The following is a 22,014-nucleotide window of genomic DNA, read 5'->3' as shown; positions in this document are numbered from 1 at the left end:
AATTCTCATTGGGAAGACGAAACTGAAAAACATTTGTTCGTATTTCGACCACCAGGTGAAAAAGAAATGCTGCGCATGAAGAACAAGAAGCACAAATTACAAACATAAAAATTAATTTGACCGCTTCACGTACATGCTTTTGGCTGGAAATTTGGATTACCCGTATTTGACGAATCGGTGATAAATCTGGTAACCTCGTCCTAACCTAACTGCACGTTAGAAAAAGGAAGTGGGGACGGAAAAATATAAATAAAACGAAAAAGTATAATATAAATAATGTACATAGGAGAGCTTTTTTAGTCTCTTTTCACCCTGACCCTACGCGTCCTCTTCCGCTCTTGCATATACATAGTAAAAACATATATTACATGTGTGTGGGGGGGAAAACCCATCAACGGGAGTACAGAATGGAAGGGAGGAAAGAAAAAGCAACTTCTCAGCTGATAGGATCACTATAAAGCTTCGCGATGGTGAAGAGAACGGAAAGAAAACTGAGAACTCATATTTGAATTTATTATCCTGGCGTTTGGACGCGATGTGACGTCCGTGATCGCAAAGGGGGTCAGTCGCAATGTTCAATGTGCATTCATTCCGTTTACGTCGTTACGTGTTCATAGCAACATGTGCAATGATAGCGGGAAGGGTTTCTTGAGGAATCGCGAGAATGAGGCCTCTTAGGTTAGTTTTCCATTCAGGCGGATGATGCTTTTATTCGGAAGAATCATGCTGTGTATCCAAACCATGGCACCCCACAAGGGGTGGGCTGACAAGGCTCCAATCTTGGCCCCGGGGGATTTTAATAATATTTTTGTTTTTTCACGCTATAAATTCATCATAAAGAAAGGGCCTCGTGAAAATCTGGTCGAGGGGGGGGGGGCGCCCGTAAAAGATCCCAGTCTAGGGGCCCTTCTTCAGGATGTGGAAGCCATGATCCAAACCCTGAACGCCCTAAAAGTGAAGGAGCTGCTGCTACTACTACTACTACTACTTAACCGGACATACACCTCGTACACATTTCTCAGCAGAATTTTTAACGATTCGGTACTTGCAGGAACGTGACGTGTGTGTACAGTCGAATCCCGTTTGAACGAACACCGTTATAGCGAAAATCTCTTTTTAACGAACACTTTTCTAATCTCCCCCCCCCCAGATAAGTTTACATAGGAGCAATTCAAAAACCTGGAATTCCTTTATAACGAAGTCATTTCTTCGGTCTCTTGGAGTTCGTTATAACGGGATTCGACTGTATATGCGTGGCCTTAACGTATTTATATTCTAAGGGTTGTGCTTATATCGTTTTTTATGCTAGTGCTGCCACCTTTTGCAGTGAAGATGGTAGATGCTAAAATTTTCATGTTACGTCATTATCTTATTAAAGGTCTGCCGGCTCGCAATAGTGCCTTGAAGTTGGGGGAAAACTGCAGAAAATCAACTTCTCAGCCGATCACTACTGTGCCGCCAGCGTGGTTCGAACCTGGATCCTTACGATGAATGTTCAGCACAATTTCCACCCGACAGCTTAGCGTCAAGTGAAAGAACTGCTTTGTGCTCACTTTGAATCATGTCTTTTCCGAATGTCCGGCTTCTTCGCTGTCTGAACTTTGTTCCCTGTGACCGGCGCCGTCCCAACGCATGGTCTTTACTTGGGCATGACCCGGGGGCTTAATTGTAGAAAGGGTCTCACGACAATCAGATCTGGTCAAAATTTTTGACAGTGAGTATGTAAATTGGTTAGCAGGTATTTCTATCCATGTGGGGGCCTCTGGGGAAGAAAAAAAAAACATTTTGCCCGGGACCCCATGGTGCTGCCTGCGACTTCTGGCGATTCGATAAAAATCATGTCTGTACAGAAAACATACGGACACCATGTTTCTTCTGCGATTCTTCGATTCCTCAGGAAACCCTCTACGATGCTGTTGATGTAACACGCTTTCTACGTGTGACTGACGCGAGTGGAATGCACATTGAACAAATGTTGTTGCGTTCAACAATGGTGGTTAGCGGTCCAGGGCGGCTAGATCGGAAGAGCGGCAAATTAAACAATGGAAATTGTAGTAGAATTGTTGAAGTATGGCAAAACCATTAATCAACTCCCTTCCGAGTGGAGGTACCATGCCAAGTCTAAATCGAGGAACTAGGTCAGTGAGCGAACTTAATACAGTCGAATCCCGTTTTAACGAATACCGTTATAGCGAGAATCTGGTTTTAACGAACACTTTTCTAACCCCCCCCCCCCAAATAAGTTTACATAGGAACAATGCTAAGGTAACCTGGAATTCCTTTATAACGAAATTTCGTTTGAACAAAGTGATTCCTCCGGTCTCTTGACGTTCGTTATAACGGGATTCGACTGTAGTGTAACCCAAAGACCGTGCAAATTCTGTTCGATCCAAGGCTGATATTTTTTACCATCAAGGAGTACCTTTCGGAAGCTTTACAACTTCCCAAACATGAATGAGATGTGTACAAGTTTCTTCACTTTGCATCTTGTACTACACGCGTCTCTCCTATTTCTCGACAAGCAAAAGCAAGGAAAGGTTTTGACTCTTGCATTTTGAAGTGAAATACTATTGTGTGCGTGTGTGTTTGGGGGGGGGGGCACTTATATTGCTGTGCATTTATCAACAATGATGGAAAAGCAAGTTGTGGGAAACTATAAATGCCATTTTTATACTAGTCAAATCTAGTAAATTTCTGTGTGCATGACGGGCAACATCCCAAATCTTTTTTAAATATTGAGAATTTTTTTTTGTCATGTAACAAATAGCATCCAGGGTACTTCGTTTTGCTTAATATACAGTCAAATCCCGTTTTAACGAATACCGATATAGCGAAAATCTCGTTTTAACGAACGCTTTTCTAATCCCCCAAATAAGTTTACATAGGAACAATGCTAGGTAACCTGGAATTAATTTATAACGAAATTTCGTTTTAACGAAGTGATTTCTCTTGTCTCTTGGAGTTCGTTATAACGAGATTCGACTGTACAACGACCCTCAAAATTTTCTCCTTTGGGCATTTCAACGCTTGCCGATTGAAAGGTCAATATGACCACGCAACTGATATATAGTCGACGCTTGATTTCACGAACCTCCAATTTACGAACACACTCTGTTTTACGAGCTGTTCCTCTGTCCCGAACAACATGCCATACACAGCTAATGTTAAAATCCGCTCAATTTTACGAACTCCCATTTCTATATCAACTCTAAATTTTACGAACATGTTTTACTTCTGCAATTTCATTTCCGTTCTACGTACGTTAATAGAAATAGAGGATATGGATGTAGTGTGTAGACCAGTGATTCCCAACGTGGGCGTTAACACCCCCTTCGGGGCGATGGAAAGTTCCAGGGGGACAGTAGAAGCTACGGGTATAACAGAGGATCCTGTGGGTTAGATTGCGTTGGGGCGATGGGAGAAAAAAAAATTCTAAAGAAGGGGGCGATGGGACAAGAAAGGTTGGGAAACTATGGTGTAGACTCTACATTGACAAGTTGGTGAACTCTTTACATTGTAGAGAGTTCACCAACTTGTCGATGACCAACAAGAAGGTGCTTTGTGAGCAAGTGTCAAAAAGAGGGTTCAATTGTTCACAACGTAACTCACTCCTTTGTGAATTATGATTTGTTGAACTGGTGGTTTGAGAAATTTTATGATACATTAGGTCACAAGGGGTTCTGGTCTTCTCTCTCCCTCTCTCTTCAAGGTTTCCTTCAGCTCTAAGGGCTCCATGCGCCTCTTTCGGTGGCACCATGGACGCTCCAGATAAAATAAAATAAATCAGAAAATTCCATGAATAAATTTAAAAAAAATTGCTGTATAATGTGCCGCCGCACCCTGTACCTGTTTGTCAGATTGGTAATTTTCAAACGATTTGCAAGCATGCACAATCAGATTCTCGTTCACTACAATAAGCGTTTCCGAACCCCATCATAGTTATGGTGAGAGACCAGTGCATATATGACTTGCAATCTGACTGGCAATTACAGCCGAATCCCGTTATAACGAACTCCAAGAGACCGGAGAAATCACTTCGTTATAAAGTAATTCCAGGTTTTTGCATTGCTCCTATGTAAACTTATCTGGTAGATTAGAAAAATGTTCATTAAGACGAGATTTTCGCTATAACGGTAATCGTTAAATTGGGATTCGACTGTATTACCAAACATGTGCCTCGTACCAACACCCTTCTGGCATTTTGGTACATGCTCTGGAAAAAAAAGTGGTAAATTCCCGAATGTATATTTTTTGAGTTAAGAATAATTTTTTCAAGTTCATTTCCTCTGAAGTGAGGATTAAGAGTGCGTGGGATTTTCTGTCCATGTAAAATGTTTACGTTGTGGATGCCTGTGTGTTTGGAGACTTCATTTGAAAAATTGTCTTGAATCACGGGGACAACTGAATGGGTTATTTCTGGAAACGTAATCGAGTTTCTTGGGTGTTTGGCAGTTGGATCGGCAGTGATGAATTTTATATAATCTTCAATTCAATGAGTACCACATGTGCTGTTGCAGGGCTGTAACTGGGATTTTAGCCGCCCCCACAACTTTCAAATTCGATAATTTTATAACGATGTTCTTTGTCCCCACCTAAAAAATTGCCCCCCTTAAATTTTGCCCCCGCCTGGGACAGTTGCCCCCCTGCAGTTACGGTATTGTGATGTTGGATCACTAACTAAAAAAAAAAAAAAGAAAATGGAATGATGTCTTCGGGACATCGTTGCAGACAAGGAACGTGGATCTATTTACAGAGACAAAGGGCCGCAACTGAGGGGGGGGCCGGCAGACGGGCTTCATGCCCCGGGCGCTGGACCCCAGGGGTCGCAAATTTCATTCTGAAACCTCTCCTTCAACATTACAAGGGGGCGTCAAAATGCGCGCTTTCTCAGGGTGACCAAACATCTAGTTGCGGCCCTGCAGAGACCGTCCAAAGTTACGCTCCCTGCTAATGATGAGATGCCAAAAATGAAGCGGAACTTAATTGTAAATAGCCAAATATATTTATATTGTTGAACTCGGTTAAAACGGAAATTTGGCTACTAGTGGTCTTGGCTGATTTCTATAGAGGATAATATTGATGAACCTGGCTTTTAACATAGAAGAAAACGCATCGACCTCGGATCCAACCACTCGACGTACAAGCGTTTGGCAAGAAATCTGGATTTTCTCTATCTAACGAATCAGCGATAAGTATGGTAACCCTGTCCTAACCTAACCACACGTTAGAAAATCGGAGAAGCGGAGGAAGGAGAGAAAAACATAAAAGGAAAAAGTATAACAGAGATAATATGAATAAGAACTTTTTTTTTTAAAGTCCTCTTTTCACCCCCACCCTAAGCGTTCTTTTTTGTTCTTACATGTATATACAATCGAATCTCGTTATAACGAACTCCGAGACCGGAGCAATCACTTCATTATAAAGGAATTCCAGGTTTTTGCATTGCTCCTATGTAAACTTATCTGGGGGGGATTAGAAAAGTGTTCGTTTTAAAACGAGATTTTCGCTATAACGGTATCCGTTAAAACGGTATTCGACCGTAGTAGAAAGATACATCATGTGTGGGAAAAACATATTCCGTTGATATTAGGGCTGCTATAAAACTACGCGATGGTGAAGAGAGAGGGAAGAAAAAACACAGGGAACTTGTTTGCATTTATTCCCCCTGGGCGTAATATCGCGTCCGTGGTCGCAAAGATGTTAACGATGCATTTTTCCGCCCGTTTTTATGGCATTCTGTCAAAAAAAAATTTCCTGGAATTCACCAGAGTTCAACCCATTGAGTCAATGCCTGTTTGTGGCTCTGATCGACGCTGGAAATAATGTTGTGTATTTGTGTTATAAATGGATATGACAAAAAATATAAATATTCATCTCTGCATTCTTCCTGAAATGCATTTTAATTCAACGCAGACTTGATGGAGATGAGTCATATATCACCACGTGAATATAGGAGTGACAACTTACCGATGGTTCCTCTCCCACAGACCATTGTATGGCATTTGCTAGAGACACGTGATTGCATATAGATAGAGAGCATCGACCTCGGATTTAACTACTCGACGTAGCATTGTATTTCTCTCCTAAGAAAATTTTGTAAGCAATATTCGACAACTTCGCGGGCAATTGACGATAATTTCTGGCAAGGATTTAGGCGATGTACCTTATTTGTTATCCCGATTTCACGTATCTGTTTTATCAAACATGATGACCCTAAATACAATAAGATGACAAAAGTTCATGTGCACTATTTGGATGCGTATGATGCGTCTTGCCAAGAAATGTTCTCGAAAACTCCAACCTTGGTTTTAATCACAAAAATTCTGCGAAATCTTCAATGTCGTTATAAGAGAGTTTTACTGCATTAATTTTTTTTTTCTATTTTTCAAAAAGAAATAATAAAATTTAGTCACTGGTATTCTGCCATAATGTATCTAATTCAAGACGGTCTCAACCGTATTTTGAGATGAAACGTGTTCACATTCACCCCCTAAATTTCTGCGAAAATCCATTTCAAGAATCATCAAAAATAACACACTTCGCATCAGTCATTTCTTGTTGAATTTCCAATTTTCCAGGAATTTTCTCAACCGTCTAGACTATTTCGATTATACCTTCCCCAAAGAAAATATTGCCTCATCATTATTTCCGGATAGTTTGATTTATGAGAATTTCCTTTCGCCTTAGGAACTTCAGAATTTGCCGTCGTAAGAGGAAATCTCGCGCTGTCTTTCAATTTCTTCTCTCAATTTTCTTCACAAATATCTCCGAACGCAGGGTTTCCCATAAATTCGACAAAATCGCTTAAAAATTCATAAGAAATTGAAGAAAAACTCATGGAAAGGGAATTGGTATATGTAATGTGTTTGCGAAAATGTCATTCTAGTGAATGGATTTTTTTTTTTTTTTTTTTTTTTTTTTGGTACGCACCAAATTGTTTCAAATTTTTGTCGGTAGATGGTGTCTCGTTCTATATGCAAGTAAACACGTTCCAGAATTCCCAATTCTCCAGAAAACGGGATTGCCAAAGTTTCAACGTTCAAGATTACCAATATATTTAAGAGCTTTGAATACCTTTTACTAATCTCTCTGCACTTCATCGTTATCCTACGCAGACATGATGCAATAGTAGAGAAATTGAAAATTGGATTATTTAGACTATTAGCATTTCGAAATGTCTAGTTTTATATACAGATTGGTAACTATCGACCACCCAATAAATACGCATGTGATTCTTTGTGAACAACTAAAACAAAGTGTTTTCCGTTTTAGGATCAGATGAATACAAATACAACGCCACAACAGGCAAACTGCCCAACGAGGTGGCTGACTTAAGAACATCATGGATCCCCGAGCCATTTTTTGGAGACCCTACCTACTACTGCTACACCACACATGCACCCCGCCCACAATGGGAGCTTGACGAAGGTGACTTTTGGAAACAGTAAATTACTATATGAATGACCAGAAACTTACTCAAACTAATCATTTTTATGGATTGGCATATTCAAATAATTAGTGATTACGTAATTTTTTTCTTTTATTATTCATCGAGTCACACTTTCATACCAAATTTTACACGTTGCAATAAAGATTTTTTCGTTTCCTTGTGATAGCAATTGATTTTTATCGCACTAAAATGTTGATAAATGTTTACTTTACCTTTTTACAAGAATTTTTTGTTTCAGCCCCTACATGATTCTCGCAGAACTTCGTCTTTTTTTCAGATGAAGTTTCATTCGGCCGCGTATTTACAAGAGGCATTTCCCGGGCACGTAATTACAATCCCTACTTTCTTAGTAACGCAGGAAGCATTAGCACGCCAGTGATTGGTTACTGCGAGCAAAAAAGCTAGCAAGACGTCACGAGAGGTGGAGTTTTGGGCGAAACTGAATTTCAAAGTTCATTAACGAAAATTAAAGCATTTTCTATTGAGTCGGTAGATGACAGCTGTGCCCAGCTTCGCGAGCCGTTATTAATGTCTTCTCGATGCACGTCAACCGCATTTGATTAAATCAGAAACAAAAATGGAAACATTTTTTTAGTAAATCAATAAATGACAGCAAAGATGGAAGGATGAGAAAAAAATTTGGATGAGTTTCTCAGACAGAATCGAACACACAATTTTCGGTACGTGAGTATCGTACTAGTATAACCATCACTCCAATGGTGGGTCCATTTCCGGTTAACCTTCATAGGTTCAAATCAATCCCCAGTGAAAATGCTCATGTTTGGTCATAGGCACGCCTCTTCACTACGCAACTCTATGCCCCAAGACAACGGCTTTCCACTTCAGAGAGCCAGCTGAACATTTGCGAACACCTGGGCTTGAGTGCATCCTGAAGCGGGAAGATTCAAAAAGTAAAATACGTAAACTGGTCCGCTTTCTAGAGCAGCACCCTGAGGATATCAGAACTACAGTCCTGGAGCCAGAACCAGATAGAGAGCCACCTGTGCCAGTTAGGAGATCCACTAGACCAGTAGTTCTCAACCGGGGGATGATATAATATGACCTCGGGGGGGCCCTAGGATATTTCAGGGGGGGGGCCACGGATGAAAATCTGACAAAAAGGGAGCCACGGCTACTGATGCGGGGGCCACGAAGAAGTTTGTGGAATTAATTTTTTTTAGTCACTCTGACTAAAAAAAATTTAATTTCAAACAAAAAATGCGTAGAATATATTTTCCGCTATTCAAATAACATTAACATGAGGAAGGGAATGAAAAAAGCGCGCGTTGCATGTAATCTCGGTGGTTTTACGACTTGGGGGTGACAGTGGGCCCTGACACAAACTATAGAAGAGGTTTTAAGCAAAATGGAATAACTGTAAAGACAGAAAGTTGTGTGTGTTCGAAGACTTTTCATTCAAAGAGGGCTGCCATAAAGAAAGCAGAGCAGACAAAGATTTGTTGATCCATTCATTGACATTTTTTTGAGTGCTGGTAGTAAATGGGCCAAGAAGTAGATGGGTGAGAAATGAAAGCTTGTGTGTAAAAAAACCACATCGTTTTCATGCAATTACAGACGGATAGCCATCTGGTTTAGCACAAATTTATCTTCAACCGGCACTGAGTGGTCTGATCATTGATCATTTTTGTCGCACCACGGTCATTTTCTGCACACAAAGGCTAATTAGACCGGGACCTACAATTTATTGCCGATTCCGAACGGCAGGATTGTTTCTTATACTCATCGAGAGGTTGGTGCGCTAACCCCTCGATGGGGGACTCCGTGCGGTAGCAATTTTTTTCTGCGGTCAAGTCGCCATTTTTTGTTGCACCCCCTGTGTCAGGAAAGTTTTCTGACAAGGACGAACCGGGTATCGAACTCGCGACATCTCTAAACATGAGTGGTCTGATGGGGGAAATATATTTATAAAAATCGAATAAAGAACGATTGCACTAGGGTATTTTTTTAATGAATTTTTGGGGAGGGGGTGTGCCAACACCCATTGCCTCCACTGAAAAGAAATAAAGTCGAATTCAGTTATAACGAACTGCAAGAGACCAAATCATACATGAGAAAAAATACCCGCGAAATTAAATTTTTTAAAACTACATTGCTGTATAACTTAAGAAACTGTAATTGCATAAATTTGCTGTTGTGTCTCAATCGCGAGTGTTTATATGTCATTCCTTTCAATTTAACAGGAAAAACGTGATTTTAAACATATTTAAGACGGTCTTAACGTCATTTGGTTTGCTGATTGGTTTCTATATGCAATCCAAGCAGATAATGTATTGGGACTTAGTAGGACTAAGATTGACACCACATCTTTAAAGTTTTTTTTAATCTATACTGTAATGCTTCCTATTAACTGCCCTACTGCATAATCCTGCTGCTGGCTGGCCTGCAACATCCCAAATAATTTCAATACAATTTTCCTATCCTGCAAGAACAATGTTGTGGGCATTAGAAAAAAAAAATTCCAAAATGGCGTATGACCACATTTAAAGCAATTTAAATCCGTTTATTTGAGACTCACTGCGTCTGTTGATTTCTCAGAAAAGTGCAATAAATTCTCACGTAAGTCTTCACTTTGAAATGTCCATAACCGACCGGCTCAATGCGTATCTTTGTATCTGTCAACCTAAAATTTATGGTTTTTGGTGTTGATAATACGCATGCAAAACCAATTCAACGACGCATTTTTCACAATCTGCGAAACCATCGTGGATTTGATAGTTGGAAATGATGTCTAAATGCCAAAGATTTGGAGTTCGAGTCAAAATGAAAATGCCAAATAATTGAAATTGTGTTTTCGTATAAATGAAATATTTTAATATTGAAAGCTATATATAGAGATTAATCGTGCCCGTAGTCAAACGTCTCATAAATGTGAAATTTTGTCATAAGACTAAGAGTGGGGCACGAATCCCCTTGCGCACAAGTGGCATTTACGCACAACCGAGCCCGTCTTGGCCATTTTTCTTTTTCTCCCCACCCTTTCTTCCTTTTGTTTCCTTCTTAAATTTATAAAAGTGAAATGACATAATCATTATAAAAAGGACTGCTTTCACGTCAAAAATTGCAAAAATATTAGATTTTTTCGGTGGGAATACAGTCAACCCCATTATAATGAACTCCAAGAGACCGGAGTAATAGAGAAATTTCGTTACAAGGAATTTCAGATTTTTATATTGTTCCTATGTAAACTTATCCGGGGCATTAGAAAAGTTTTCGTTAAAACGATATTTTTTCCGTTGTAACGGTATTCGTTAAAACGAGAGTCGACTGTATTTCGTCTCAAACAATTTTTTTACGTGTATATGCAGACTGCATGGGTAACAGGGCGTATGGCACTTTACTTGCGAGTCGTTAGTCTTAAAGACATTAAAGACATACCCAACTAGAAAAAGTATCCGAATCACGTGCCCAACTCAGATATGTCATTCATGTTATAAGGGGTTGTATTGTTATAAAATAAATAAAAAAACCAACTTCTTATACCATCCCCGTGTGTCAAAGAACCCAATTAAGACGTTGTTGCTCTGTCTTTCCCGATGACAACTAAAATAATTTCACGTTTCACGTTTCTTCACCGAGATATGCGAATTCGAAAAATTGAGGAAATTTGGGGGAAAAAACAGCATTAAATGCGGGTAGAATGGTTTCCTCTCATTTAATGATGTTTTTTTTCCAACTTTCTTCGAATATCTCAGTGAATATTGCACTTAGAAACGATGGATTTTTTTGTTGAAGACCGGGAAACAACTTTCCAATTGAGTTTTGGGGCACAGGGTGTTCGCATAAAGAGTTAACATTTTTATTTTAAGTATGTAACCCCTGGCAACATGAATCAAATATCTGAGTACTACACATTATTCGGGTACTTTTTCCAACTGGAAGTATGCCTCTAGGATCAATGGTTCGCCAGTAAAATGCCATGTGCTCCGTTATCTATGCGCCCTGTACATTAAATATAGTACGGACTGATATGTGAAATATTGCCCTGTGTTTAAGCCAACACGCACGTTGCTTCGTTCGCCTGCGAGAGAGCGGCCACATTATGAACCAAAAAGCCACTTGAAGGCAGCTTGTCATCCAACGAAATATCAGATTTTCACTGTATCGAAATTGAAGTCAACAAATTGATAATTTTCTTATTTGAAAATCTAATTAGGGGTCATTCAAGTATTACGTCAGCATCGAGGGGAGGGAGGGGGTTTCGGATTTGCTGACTTTTGATGATAAGGGGGCGGGGGGTTTGAATGTTGCTTACGTCATCAACCACCCCTTTTTGAAGATATGAAATATTCTAAACTGCTGACGAAATTTTGCTGGGGGGGGGGGGTTGTCAGTGTTTTGCTGACTTTTGCTGACAGGAAGGGGGGTCAAAAATGGCTGAAAATTTGCATACGTAATACTTAAATGGCCCCTTATTTATATTTTCCGACGGGCTTGAAATCCTGATAATCAATCATTATTATATTCACATTAACAGTTTTGTCACTGCGTTACGCAATGACAAAACCCGTATATACCGGGTGACTCGAACTGTTACGCCGTCCGCCAATAGCGGGTTTGTTTTGTTTTTTTTTTGCCTTGTAGCATTTGCCGCGAATTCACAATGGCGCTAACAATTTTAAAAGGGAATTAAAATTAATTGAATACTCTAGAATACTTTAAGAAATTCATTTAAAAATATTGGTGCTGCTACCTACTTTCAAAATCAGAAGCGCCTTATGTGGTGATGGCGAAAAGCTCAGGTATAAAAAACTAAATTCTTCATTCAGCTACGCTCCTTATAAACAAAGCTTATAAACTGACCTGAAAGATCAAAATTCCAGTTCAGTAATTTTTTCAAGAGCCAAGGATACATCCAAAACATAGGACCTACACGTCCGACGACAGGTAAGATCGTAAAAAGTGAATTTTCCACACTTCACTCTATAGTAATGTGCTGCCATCTACTGTCTAATTTAAAAGTGACTCATGCGGTGATGAAGTTCAAATTAAAAAACTATATTCTTTATTCCGCTCAGTTCCTTATAAACAAAGCTCACAAACTGAACTGGATATTTGAACTGAAAGTTCGGCTATTTTATTTGAGTATAAGGAGACGTTCAAAACAAAGAGCCTCTTAATGAGCAGACGACAGAGAAGGAGTCGGTTCCCTACAAGCTAAGCTCACAAACAGAACTGGAAGTTTGAACTGCCAGTTCAGTAAATTTACAGGGCACAAGGAGACGCCCAAAACAAGTAACCTGGAGAGAAGAAGACGACAGAGATTATATATTACAGGAGGGAGCATCCAGCCACCGCGACTGCAGCGACATCAAATGCAAGGAAATCACGTCACTCGGTCAAAACAAACTTCCCACCCGGCAATTTTTCCATAGAAATGTACAGTTCGGTCTCTAAATATTGGGTTTTAAAGATTTAAAAAAAGGATAGAGAAGAACTCATCTAAAGGTGAAAAAAGATTAAGTTATTTATTTCATTATATAATACTGGAATCATTCCTTTCATTAACGTGGAATAATTTCTTTCATCGTCTCTTGAATTTTCCTTCATCAATTATGGGATTTTCCTTCATTATTTCTTGAATATTCTTTCATTAATTCTTGAATATTCTTTCATTAATTCTTGAATATTCTTTCATTAATTCTTGAATATTCTTTCATTAATTCTTGAATATTCTTTCATTAATTCTTGAATATTCTTTCATTAATTCTTGAATATTCTTGAATAATTCTGGAATTATTTCATTTATTAATTATTTTATTTCATTTATTAATTATTTTATTTCATTTATTAATTATTTTATTTCATTTATTAATTATTTTATTTCATTTATTAATTATTTTATTTCATTTATTAATTATTTTATTTCATTTATTAATTATTTTATTTCATTTATTAATTATTTTATTTCTTTCATTACTTCTGAAATAATTGCTTTCATTAATTCTGGATTTGTTTCTTCCATTAATACTGAAATTATTTCTTTTATTAATGCTGGAATTATTTCTTTCGTTGATACTGAAATTATATCTCATGAATTCTGGAATTGTCTCTTTCATTATTTTTGGAATTATCTCTTTTTCATTAATTTTGGAATTACCTCTTTCCTTCATTCTGGAATTATCTTTCATTAAATTTATTATTATCGTTTTCATTAATTCTTTCACTAATTTTGGAATTATCACTTTTATCAATGCTGTAATTATCTCTTACCTTAATTCTAGAATATTTTCTTCCATTAATGCTGAAATTATAACTTTCATTAATTTTGGAATTATCTCGTCCATGCTGTGAAATTATTTTTTCATTTGTTGTTGTAAACTCCTATTTATGCCATAAGAAAATAATGGGGGATCGTGTTTGTTTTCACCGAGTCACGTGATGTTCCGACGAAAGATATTGGGGGACACAGTTGTCAGCTCTGCCAAGGCGGAGACCGCTGACATCATACTCTCTCCGGAGGCTTGATTTATATACTGTTGGTGCTGCCATTCTAATCTCGAAATTTCAGGCAACTCATGAGATGATGAAAGAGGGAGAGAGTTCTCCTTGTCATTTTTTGGCATGAAATTTTTTTATGAGACGAAAATTTCGGTAACAAAATTCGTACATTTGCAATAATCGATTTTATGCAGAAAAAATAATTATTTCTTTCCACAAAAACATTCGGACAATATGGATGACCGAACAAATAAGTGAAAATACGGATTATGTGCCCTTCAGATAGGGTTACCAGATTTAAAACTGAAAAAGGGGGACGCCTATTGCGAACCTTAGGCAGTGCCGTCTTAACGCATGCTTCCCCACCCCGGGCCGTGCCCGAAGAGCCTCAAGAGAAGAGGTGCCTCTGAAAAACGAGACGTAGTTGAATTTTTCGAGAATTTTCCAGGTAGGGCCTCCAAGAAATCCCTTGGCTCGGGGCATATGATGCTATTACGACGATCCTACCTGTCAGCCCCGCTCTTGTAGGGGTCATGGAGTTCCAGTACTTGATTCCTTTACTTCTATTAATTTACATTGATTAAACAAAAACACCAATAAAAAATTCGAAAAATGATCGAAGTTATCGAATTGCAACGTATATTTGATAAAGAGATGATGAAGTGCTTTAAAAGTATGACAAAAATTTATGTCTGTTCAATATGATCCGAGCCACGATGAAGTGTCAGCAGGTGGACCACGTGCTAATTATTATTAATAATCTATGAATTTTACAAAATTAATTTAAATGTCATTCCCTCTCAATGGATATCGTGTTTGATTACGATCCAGACTATCAACGCGTTCCTGAAATAGTGAAAAAATGAGAGTAATAGAAAAAAAATTCCCCTTCAACATTTACGTGCGTAACTCGAAAAGTTTGTAAGTCGGGAACAACTACATAAAATGTTTTTAGAGAGAGCCGCAAACATTTTTTTTTGCATTGGGCCGCGAAATTCTCCTGAGCCCGGACCTGTCTCCGATTTTGACTTTAAATATCTCAGGGAATAATGCAGTTAAAAACATGTGATTTGTTTGTTGGACTCGGAAGAGAAAGGGCAACAACTGTCTCATTGGAAATTAGAAGGGAGGGGATCGTACAAAAATTTACATTTCTTATTTTGTGTAGACTGTATTTTCATCCTCAAAACTCGTACAGGGGGATTTCTGGTCACATTTTGAGAATTTTTAAAATTAGAACCATACCAGTACGACGAACGGTTGATGAATAAAGGCTGTACCAACACTCCAAGGAGGAACCATTAAATGACCATAATATTACCAATAGGCAGGGCCGCAACTAGGGGGGGTGGAGCAGTCGAGTCTGGTGCCCGAGGCGCATTACAAAAGGGGGAGCAAATTCAACCATTCAACCTATCCTTCAGCACTACGGGGGGGGTGCCTAAATGAGTAGTTGCCCCGGCTAACCAAGTATCCAGTTGCGGCCCTGCCAATAGGTATCTTATTTCTGACGATTCACCGTTATATATATTGGATATTTTTTCTTTTTAGATACATTGTCAAGTTTGTAATTTACACCTGGTAGCATTTCTTTTACTTCTATGGATCAAACTACACAGTTGATCCACTAATGACCTACAAAAATCATGTCCTTATTCTGTAGAACTTGGTTTGCTGCATGGGGCCCATCTGGTCACTTCTGGCAAACAAGTGACAATTAGTATCTGGTTCCGATTTTCAAGAGTAAATATCCAAATAGGTAGGTAAGTAGGAATTTTTAGCTATGTAGTAGTTCCTCTCTCAGAAAAGTCGCTTTGTATGCGGGCGTATGATAATGTTAAGACAGCCCCGGGCGGGCTTTATGAAAATTGTGAAAAGCTAATCGAAGAACTTGGCAATAATGTGAAGTCTAGTTTGCAATATTATTAGATTCTCATCTTTCGTGCCATTCTTGTGATAATGATCTTCAACTATACAATCAAGTGTTCTTACAATTTTAGGATCTTCTGTCGGATGATGGATGTTGAAAAAAAATCGTGCATTAAAAATAAAATACCATATGATATCTTTTTGGTGGTGCCCCTTTAGTACTGATGCCCTAAGCACGTGCTTATTTTGCTTAATGGTTAATCCGGCCCGGTGACTGCGCACATGATTTCTCTGGAATGAATGTTTCAAACAAATATTTAGAAATTTTTTCGCACGTATTTTAGTTCATTTTTTTAAGTTCATAGTAGGGCTAAAACATGAACCTATATCCTTGATACATGTATTATTGTTGAAAACGATGTGAAAGGTTGAACTTTTCAATTGTGATTCATTTCTGTGTGGCTACTCCCTCATTATACACTACTTTTATCCGCATGAAGAGAATAAATTAATAAAACTGCTTGGTACCACATTTGGCGATTTTTTTCACTACAAGAATGCGTAGTTTGGAAGCTACAACTGACATTTTCTCAACGAAACCATAATCATTTACGCAAAAATAAACTAATTTGAAATAATACAAATTTTTCATCCAGCACAGTAACTTGATGACATTGTGCCGTCTTCAAGCGCAGAATTTACATTGATTGAAAATAATTTATTATATATATATTTTTTTACTGTATTCTATTACGTTCATTTTGCTCTTTCGTTATTTTCATAAATTAAAAATTACTCAAATTAAATTCAAACATATTTATATACTTCAGACATTTTTTGAATAACTATCTTCTAATGGAAAAACGAGGGGGGGGGGGTTAGAAAATTATTCATGTTCGCAAGAGGGGGCCACAGGAATGAGAAATGGTTGAAAGGGGGCCATGGACAAAAACAGGTTGAGAACCACTGCACTAGACTACGACGTCAACTAGACCCAGACAGCGATCTCGTACATCTGTTTAGAGAAGAGGAAGAAGAAGAGGAGCCTGAGTAGTCGAGAATAGTTTGATCCACGCTGGCTTATCGAAAAGCTGGATACAGGCAGCAATTACTGACGAATGTCTTTGGACTAAATCAAACTACACGGTGCAGCGATTAGATCAACCCAGCAGCAGATTGATGTGATAGTTACTGATCCAATGAAAATCCCTGAAGATAAAAACTTTATCAATAACTATTCCCGATTATGACGATTATTACGATGATTTTTTGATTTATAACCTGTGATTTACAATTGTGATTTATTTACATGAATCACCATTTTTCGATTACAAATTTTATACTTGTTTACTGGGGAGGTGCGTAATGGCACCTGCCCATGTATGTAATATATCTTTCTCAAGATCAATAAATGGCTAGGTTTCCCCGGAGGCACCTGAGTCCCCAGGGACAATATGCTTATATCACTGAGTGTGACAGAGCCTGGGTGTCTCTCGGTTCCTATCACTATCACTCCAATGGTGGATGTCAGATTCAAGCACAATTAAATGTATCTATTGTTAAACGTCGCCAGCAAAAATTTCACCATGGGTGACGCAATGGTTCAACACTCATTTCGGCCAATCACAATGCGCTAAATTTCAACAATGTAGCTAGGAAAGTAGGGATTGTTTATAAGCTGTCCGCGTTCCTCTTAGCAGAGACGGATGTCAGGCTATTGCCATTCTAGACACTTCTAATTTTGCCGCAACTGTGAGATGCTCTCATGTTCCGTTTTTTAATTTTTTCCCCCGAAAAATCATGTCCTCCCCCTTTAGCTCTTAATTTCCAAAATGGAAAAGCCCTTTCTTTGCCGTTTGTTCTCTAAATATGATGTTGAGTATTGTTTCATACACACTCATAACATAAATGAGATGCCATAGAAATTTCAAACTATTTGTCAGACATCATCGTCAATTGTTGATTGAATTTTTTTTTATTGATTGCATTGTCGATAGAATTTTTATTTTTGGTTCAATTGTTGACTGAATTTTTATTATGAATCATGCGTAGTTTGTAGATGTCGTCCTATACGCATAATTAAATTTTATCCTATTTCATGTATATTCACTACGCTTATGTTATATACTATACAATGTTTACATCGTATCATCATGTATGTACGCTATATATCTTACGTTTCGTGGCATCGCTTTTTGTCTAGATCATTCCCAGAGCCCATCTGTTATAAAAATTCTGACATTGCACTTGGACACCTGCTTATAATCACATTATATATACTTTCTCAACTGCTATACGAAACGCCATAATTATTGTTTTTCATCGATATATTCATGTATTCGAATGTATACCGCCGGTGAATTCACTAGTGTGCAACTGAACCTTGTATGTTCAAGTGAACTTTGTACTTTCTCCGGACTTGATCTCGTCATTAGGTCTATAATATCCATATCTAAATATGTCTCTAACTGGCAATGGAAAGTCCCCCCCCCCGGCTCCTTCAGCCTTGTGATATTATTAATACCAGCAATTGATCAATATTGATAATTCCCACTCACATATTTATAGTTCATTGGACCTGAATTTGTACATGTGTATCCCGTTTTTCATGTTCTATTTTCAGATTCGGACCTATGAAAAAAACCCTTCCAACAGAAGACAAGATGAGAGAAGTTGGTGTTGCAGATTGGCTGATGGTTGGGGACACAGCACAGTGATGAAGGCGGATGGCTCGGAATGTTTTCGTTGGCCTCTTGCGGAGAGAGCCGAGCTCCATGGCGGGGGTTTCCGGGGGGGGGGGGTGTGATTTTTGGGGATGTGATTGCCGTGATTCGGAGGCGACGGGGGCCTCGGCGGGGTTGGGCCCTGTGGCTTACGGTGTTTTTTTTGTTTTTTTTTTCCAGCATGGCCCAGCCGCAAGGTAGCCTGCTTATATCCCACAAGGGACAGAGCGGGGGCCATGTTTGGTGTTTGCAGACATCATCGTGAGAATTTGTAACTGTGATCGATTTCATTCAACAATCTTATTGTGTTGATCAAGTTAATTGTGTAGCAGAATTACAATCAAAAGCCGTGGCTCCACCATGAACCCCTCCCCTTCATCTAGGACAAAGGCCACTAAAGTGGGATCTTTGGCAGGCCCTCGAGACAGACTTTTCACGAGCTCTTCCATAAAGAATTTATAGCATGAAAAAATTATAATTGTCCCGTGGCCACGGCCGGCTCCCTATCAGACCCACCCGCGTAGGGAGACACAGATGCAGGACTGTCTTAAGAGCACCATGCGACCTCCCAGACAAAGTTGTATGTATGGTCTTCGAAAATTTCAATTATATCTCAATTTTTTGAAGCCCCCCCCCCCCACACATTCTTCTCTTGAAGCTCCCAGGCAGTGACCTGAGGGGTGCATGCGCTATGATGGCACTGCGTGGATGCAACATGCAAATCTTCGGAAACTTATAAGTTGGTACTGGAAAAAAAAAATCTCATCTCGAAATTGTTAGTGTGGTGAAAGCAGGTGAAATGTCCGGGGCGAAATTTCCTGGGGAGAAACAAATCTACACCGGGGACGAAACGTGTTTGAAGCAAAATGTAAGGGGCAAAGTCTCCGTAAATCCTAGTGACTGTCTATCTACAATATTTTTGCCAATCTACTACTGTCCTGATTACCCCCTCCGATAACGTCGTGACTCAAACAGAGCGAGGTGGAAGCTGACAGGACACCAGCCCTGGCGCCAGTGGTCTTTTTATTATTTTTTTATACCAAGTTATTTGAGATATACAAAAAATCATCTCCACAATTTGAGAAATATACATATATATTTCCCCCACCCCCGTTAGAAAATTACGTACATAAAGTATTCGGCGGCGGAATGCGAGAAATTTATGCCGAGTCCTGCCCTCAGGGCTATTACAGCGGCTTACAAAAGGCCTCGCAAGCTGAAAAAAAGTATTCGATTTTTTAAATAATAATATATTTACTTAGCTAATAATTCAGCTATTATAATCTACAGATCAAATAGAGTAGAACCTCTCGATAACGGACACCCATGGGACCTAAAATTCTTTCCGATAACTGGGAGTGTCCGCTACTGGGGAGGTATGATGTAGCCGATCCTCGTTTATACGACTTTCACATTTATACGACGCTTGGAGTCGGTCGCAGTTGGTTCGTATACGTTTTAATGTTAAAATGTGCATGTGTTACTGCGTAAAAGTGATACACCAGTAGTTATACGTAATCACCAATCAAAACGGTAAAGAAATTTCGAGATTAAATTTCATCACATTTATCACTTTTACCTTAGTTTTTACTTGCTTAGTTCCCAAATAAAGTAGGAAAACCTGATAAATACGGAGAAGATTATAATCTTTCTTCTCATCATTAAACTAATTAATCATTTATGATTAATTAGTTTTATGATACGTGCAGTACACATAAAAATTAAATTAAAGTAAGTTTGAAGATAAAAAAATTCATTACATCATCAGTCTTGTAATGTTGGCTTTCTCCACGCGTATCGAAAAAAACAAAACCAACATTGCCATTCGGGATCAGCATCCTGGACCACAGTTATGCTAAGTTAATTAAGTAATTAATGGACGATATATCATATTTACCAACACGAGCTTGAAATTAAACATAATCTCAGTTGAATATGATATATTCTCGGTTTATATGACCAAAAAATTATTAAACTAGTGTTTAGAAAAAATTAGATTTTGCCTGATTTTTTACTGTCAGCTCTATAGAGAGTGTTAACGGGGAGTGAGAAATACACGTTAACATCCTATTCCACGGGACCGGCGTCAGAAAAGTGCCCGTTAACGTGGTGTTGCGTTAGGAGAGATTCTACTGCAGTAGAATCAGTGAGTGCAATCAATGTTTTTAGCCAGTTTCCAACCCCCCTAATATTCTATAGCTTTCAGTTGAATCATTTTATTTTTCCCCATTGATTACAGTCCCCAAAAGAAAAAACATGTTCTTGAGGAAATTTTAATAGTTTTTAGGGTATATTGGGGCTGCTGATTTCGAATCTGGCATTGATTCTGCCAGATTGGCTATAGTTTTTGGGATGAAGTGGGATTTATTATATTTCAGTGGTAATATAATTGGCCCTAAAGACTAGGGCCAATTCGGCAAAACCAATGCTAGATTTGGAATCAACGCCCAAAATGACTCTAAAATGATTGAAAAAATTTTACTAATGATCTACTGTATTTATTTGTAACGCACAGTTTCCATGTGATGTGTATGCTGCTTATGTTATTACCACTGAAATTAAGTATGTACTTTACTACAAAAACTGGAGCCAATCTGACAAAACTGCCAGATTCGGAATCGGTGCCTCAAAATTAGCCTGAAATCACTGAAATATCTTTGAGAACAAAATCAGTGTTGAACAGTGTTATAGGTGACATTTCTTAGGATCTATTTTAGACGCTTTTAGTGATGATTTTTTGCCTGCCTATTTTGACCATTTTTATTGCTTGACCACTTCCAGGCTCTAGTAATAATATTTTCCTACTTTATAGCTATGAGTACTACTTACGGCCTCCAGGCTTGTACACGAGATATCCACATAAAGATTTTTGCTTCTCTTTCGCCGACATAACTTATCGGAATTCCGCGAATATATTCCCGTTAAAAAATGGGGAAAAAAAGGATAAAAATAATTCCTATTTTTCCAGAATATTTTAAGCCAAGTATGTGCTTATCCAGAAGAATCGAAGCCGAAGAGATAAATACAATTCTTCATAATGAATTAACTATCACTCCAAGAGATAAACACAAGCACGCACAAACTCTGGAAACTTATGCACAAGAGAGCACAAACATTGCATGTACGTGTCGTCAACAAACATACACACTGAGAGAGACGCTGGACGCGGCAATGTCTTGACTCGCGTCCGTTTCTCTCGGACTACTCTTCTCTCGTTTCTGTGTGATGGGTTTTTTCGCCCCCATTTTTCCCGTTTTGGCCATGGCGCTGCTGTAGCCGCCGTCAGTGGGAGCTTATGTAGCGGTGCGGCTATTTGATTTACCAAACTCTCCGGAATTTCTCAATAAAGATGTCAGGACGTTAGCGAGAGAATTCACGTCCATTGAGTGTGATCTCTCTTCCACAGATTCATTGCTGGCATTATGTTGTTCCATCATTGTTATTATTATTTTTTTACGTGGTCGTGATGTTTTTGTGATCTGAAATGCTCGTTCGATTTATGCGATTCGAGCT

General features: G+C 38.6%; 1 protein-coding gene across 1 annotated transcript in view; it reads right to left on the bottom strand.

Moving 5' to 3' along the window:
• LOC149084070 (uncharacterized) overlaps positions 1–21,654 on the bottom strand; it is a 349,781-nt gene extending 328,127 nt beyond the window's left edge. Inside the window, exon 1 of the mRNA XM_089234421.1 lies at positions 21,331–21,654. Within this exon, the coding sequence (XP_089090547.1) occupies positions 21,331–21,391 (61 nt within the window). The 5' untranslated portion in view covers positions 21,392–21,654. The remainder of the gene's footprint in view (positions 1–21,330) is intronic.
• Positions 21,655–22,014: the final 360 nt, after the last annotated feature.

This window comes from Pholcus phalangioides, unplaced genomic scaffold (assembly GCF_987345545.1).
Source record: "Pholcus phalangioides strain wild (caught in Gottingen) unplaced genomic scaffold, Ppha-v1.0 ptg000008l_1, whole genome shotgun sequence".
NCBI classification, from domain to species: Eukaryota; Metazoa; Arthropoda; class Arachnida; order Araneae; family Pholcidae; genus Pholcus; species Pholcus phalangioides.
This window is presented reverse-complemented; position numbering and strand designations above follow the sequence as displayed.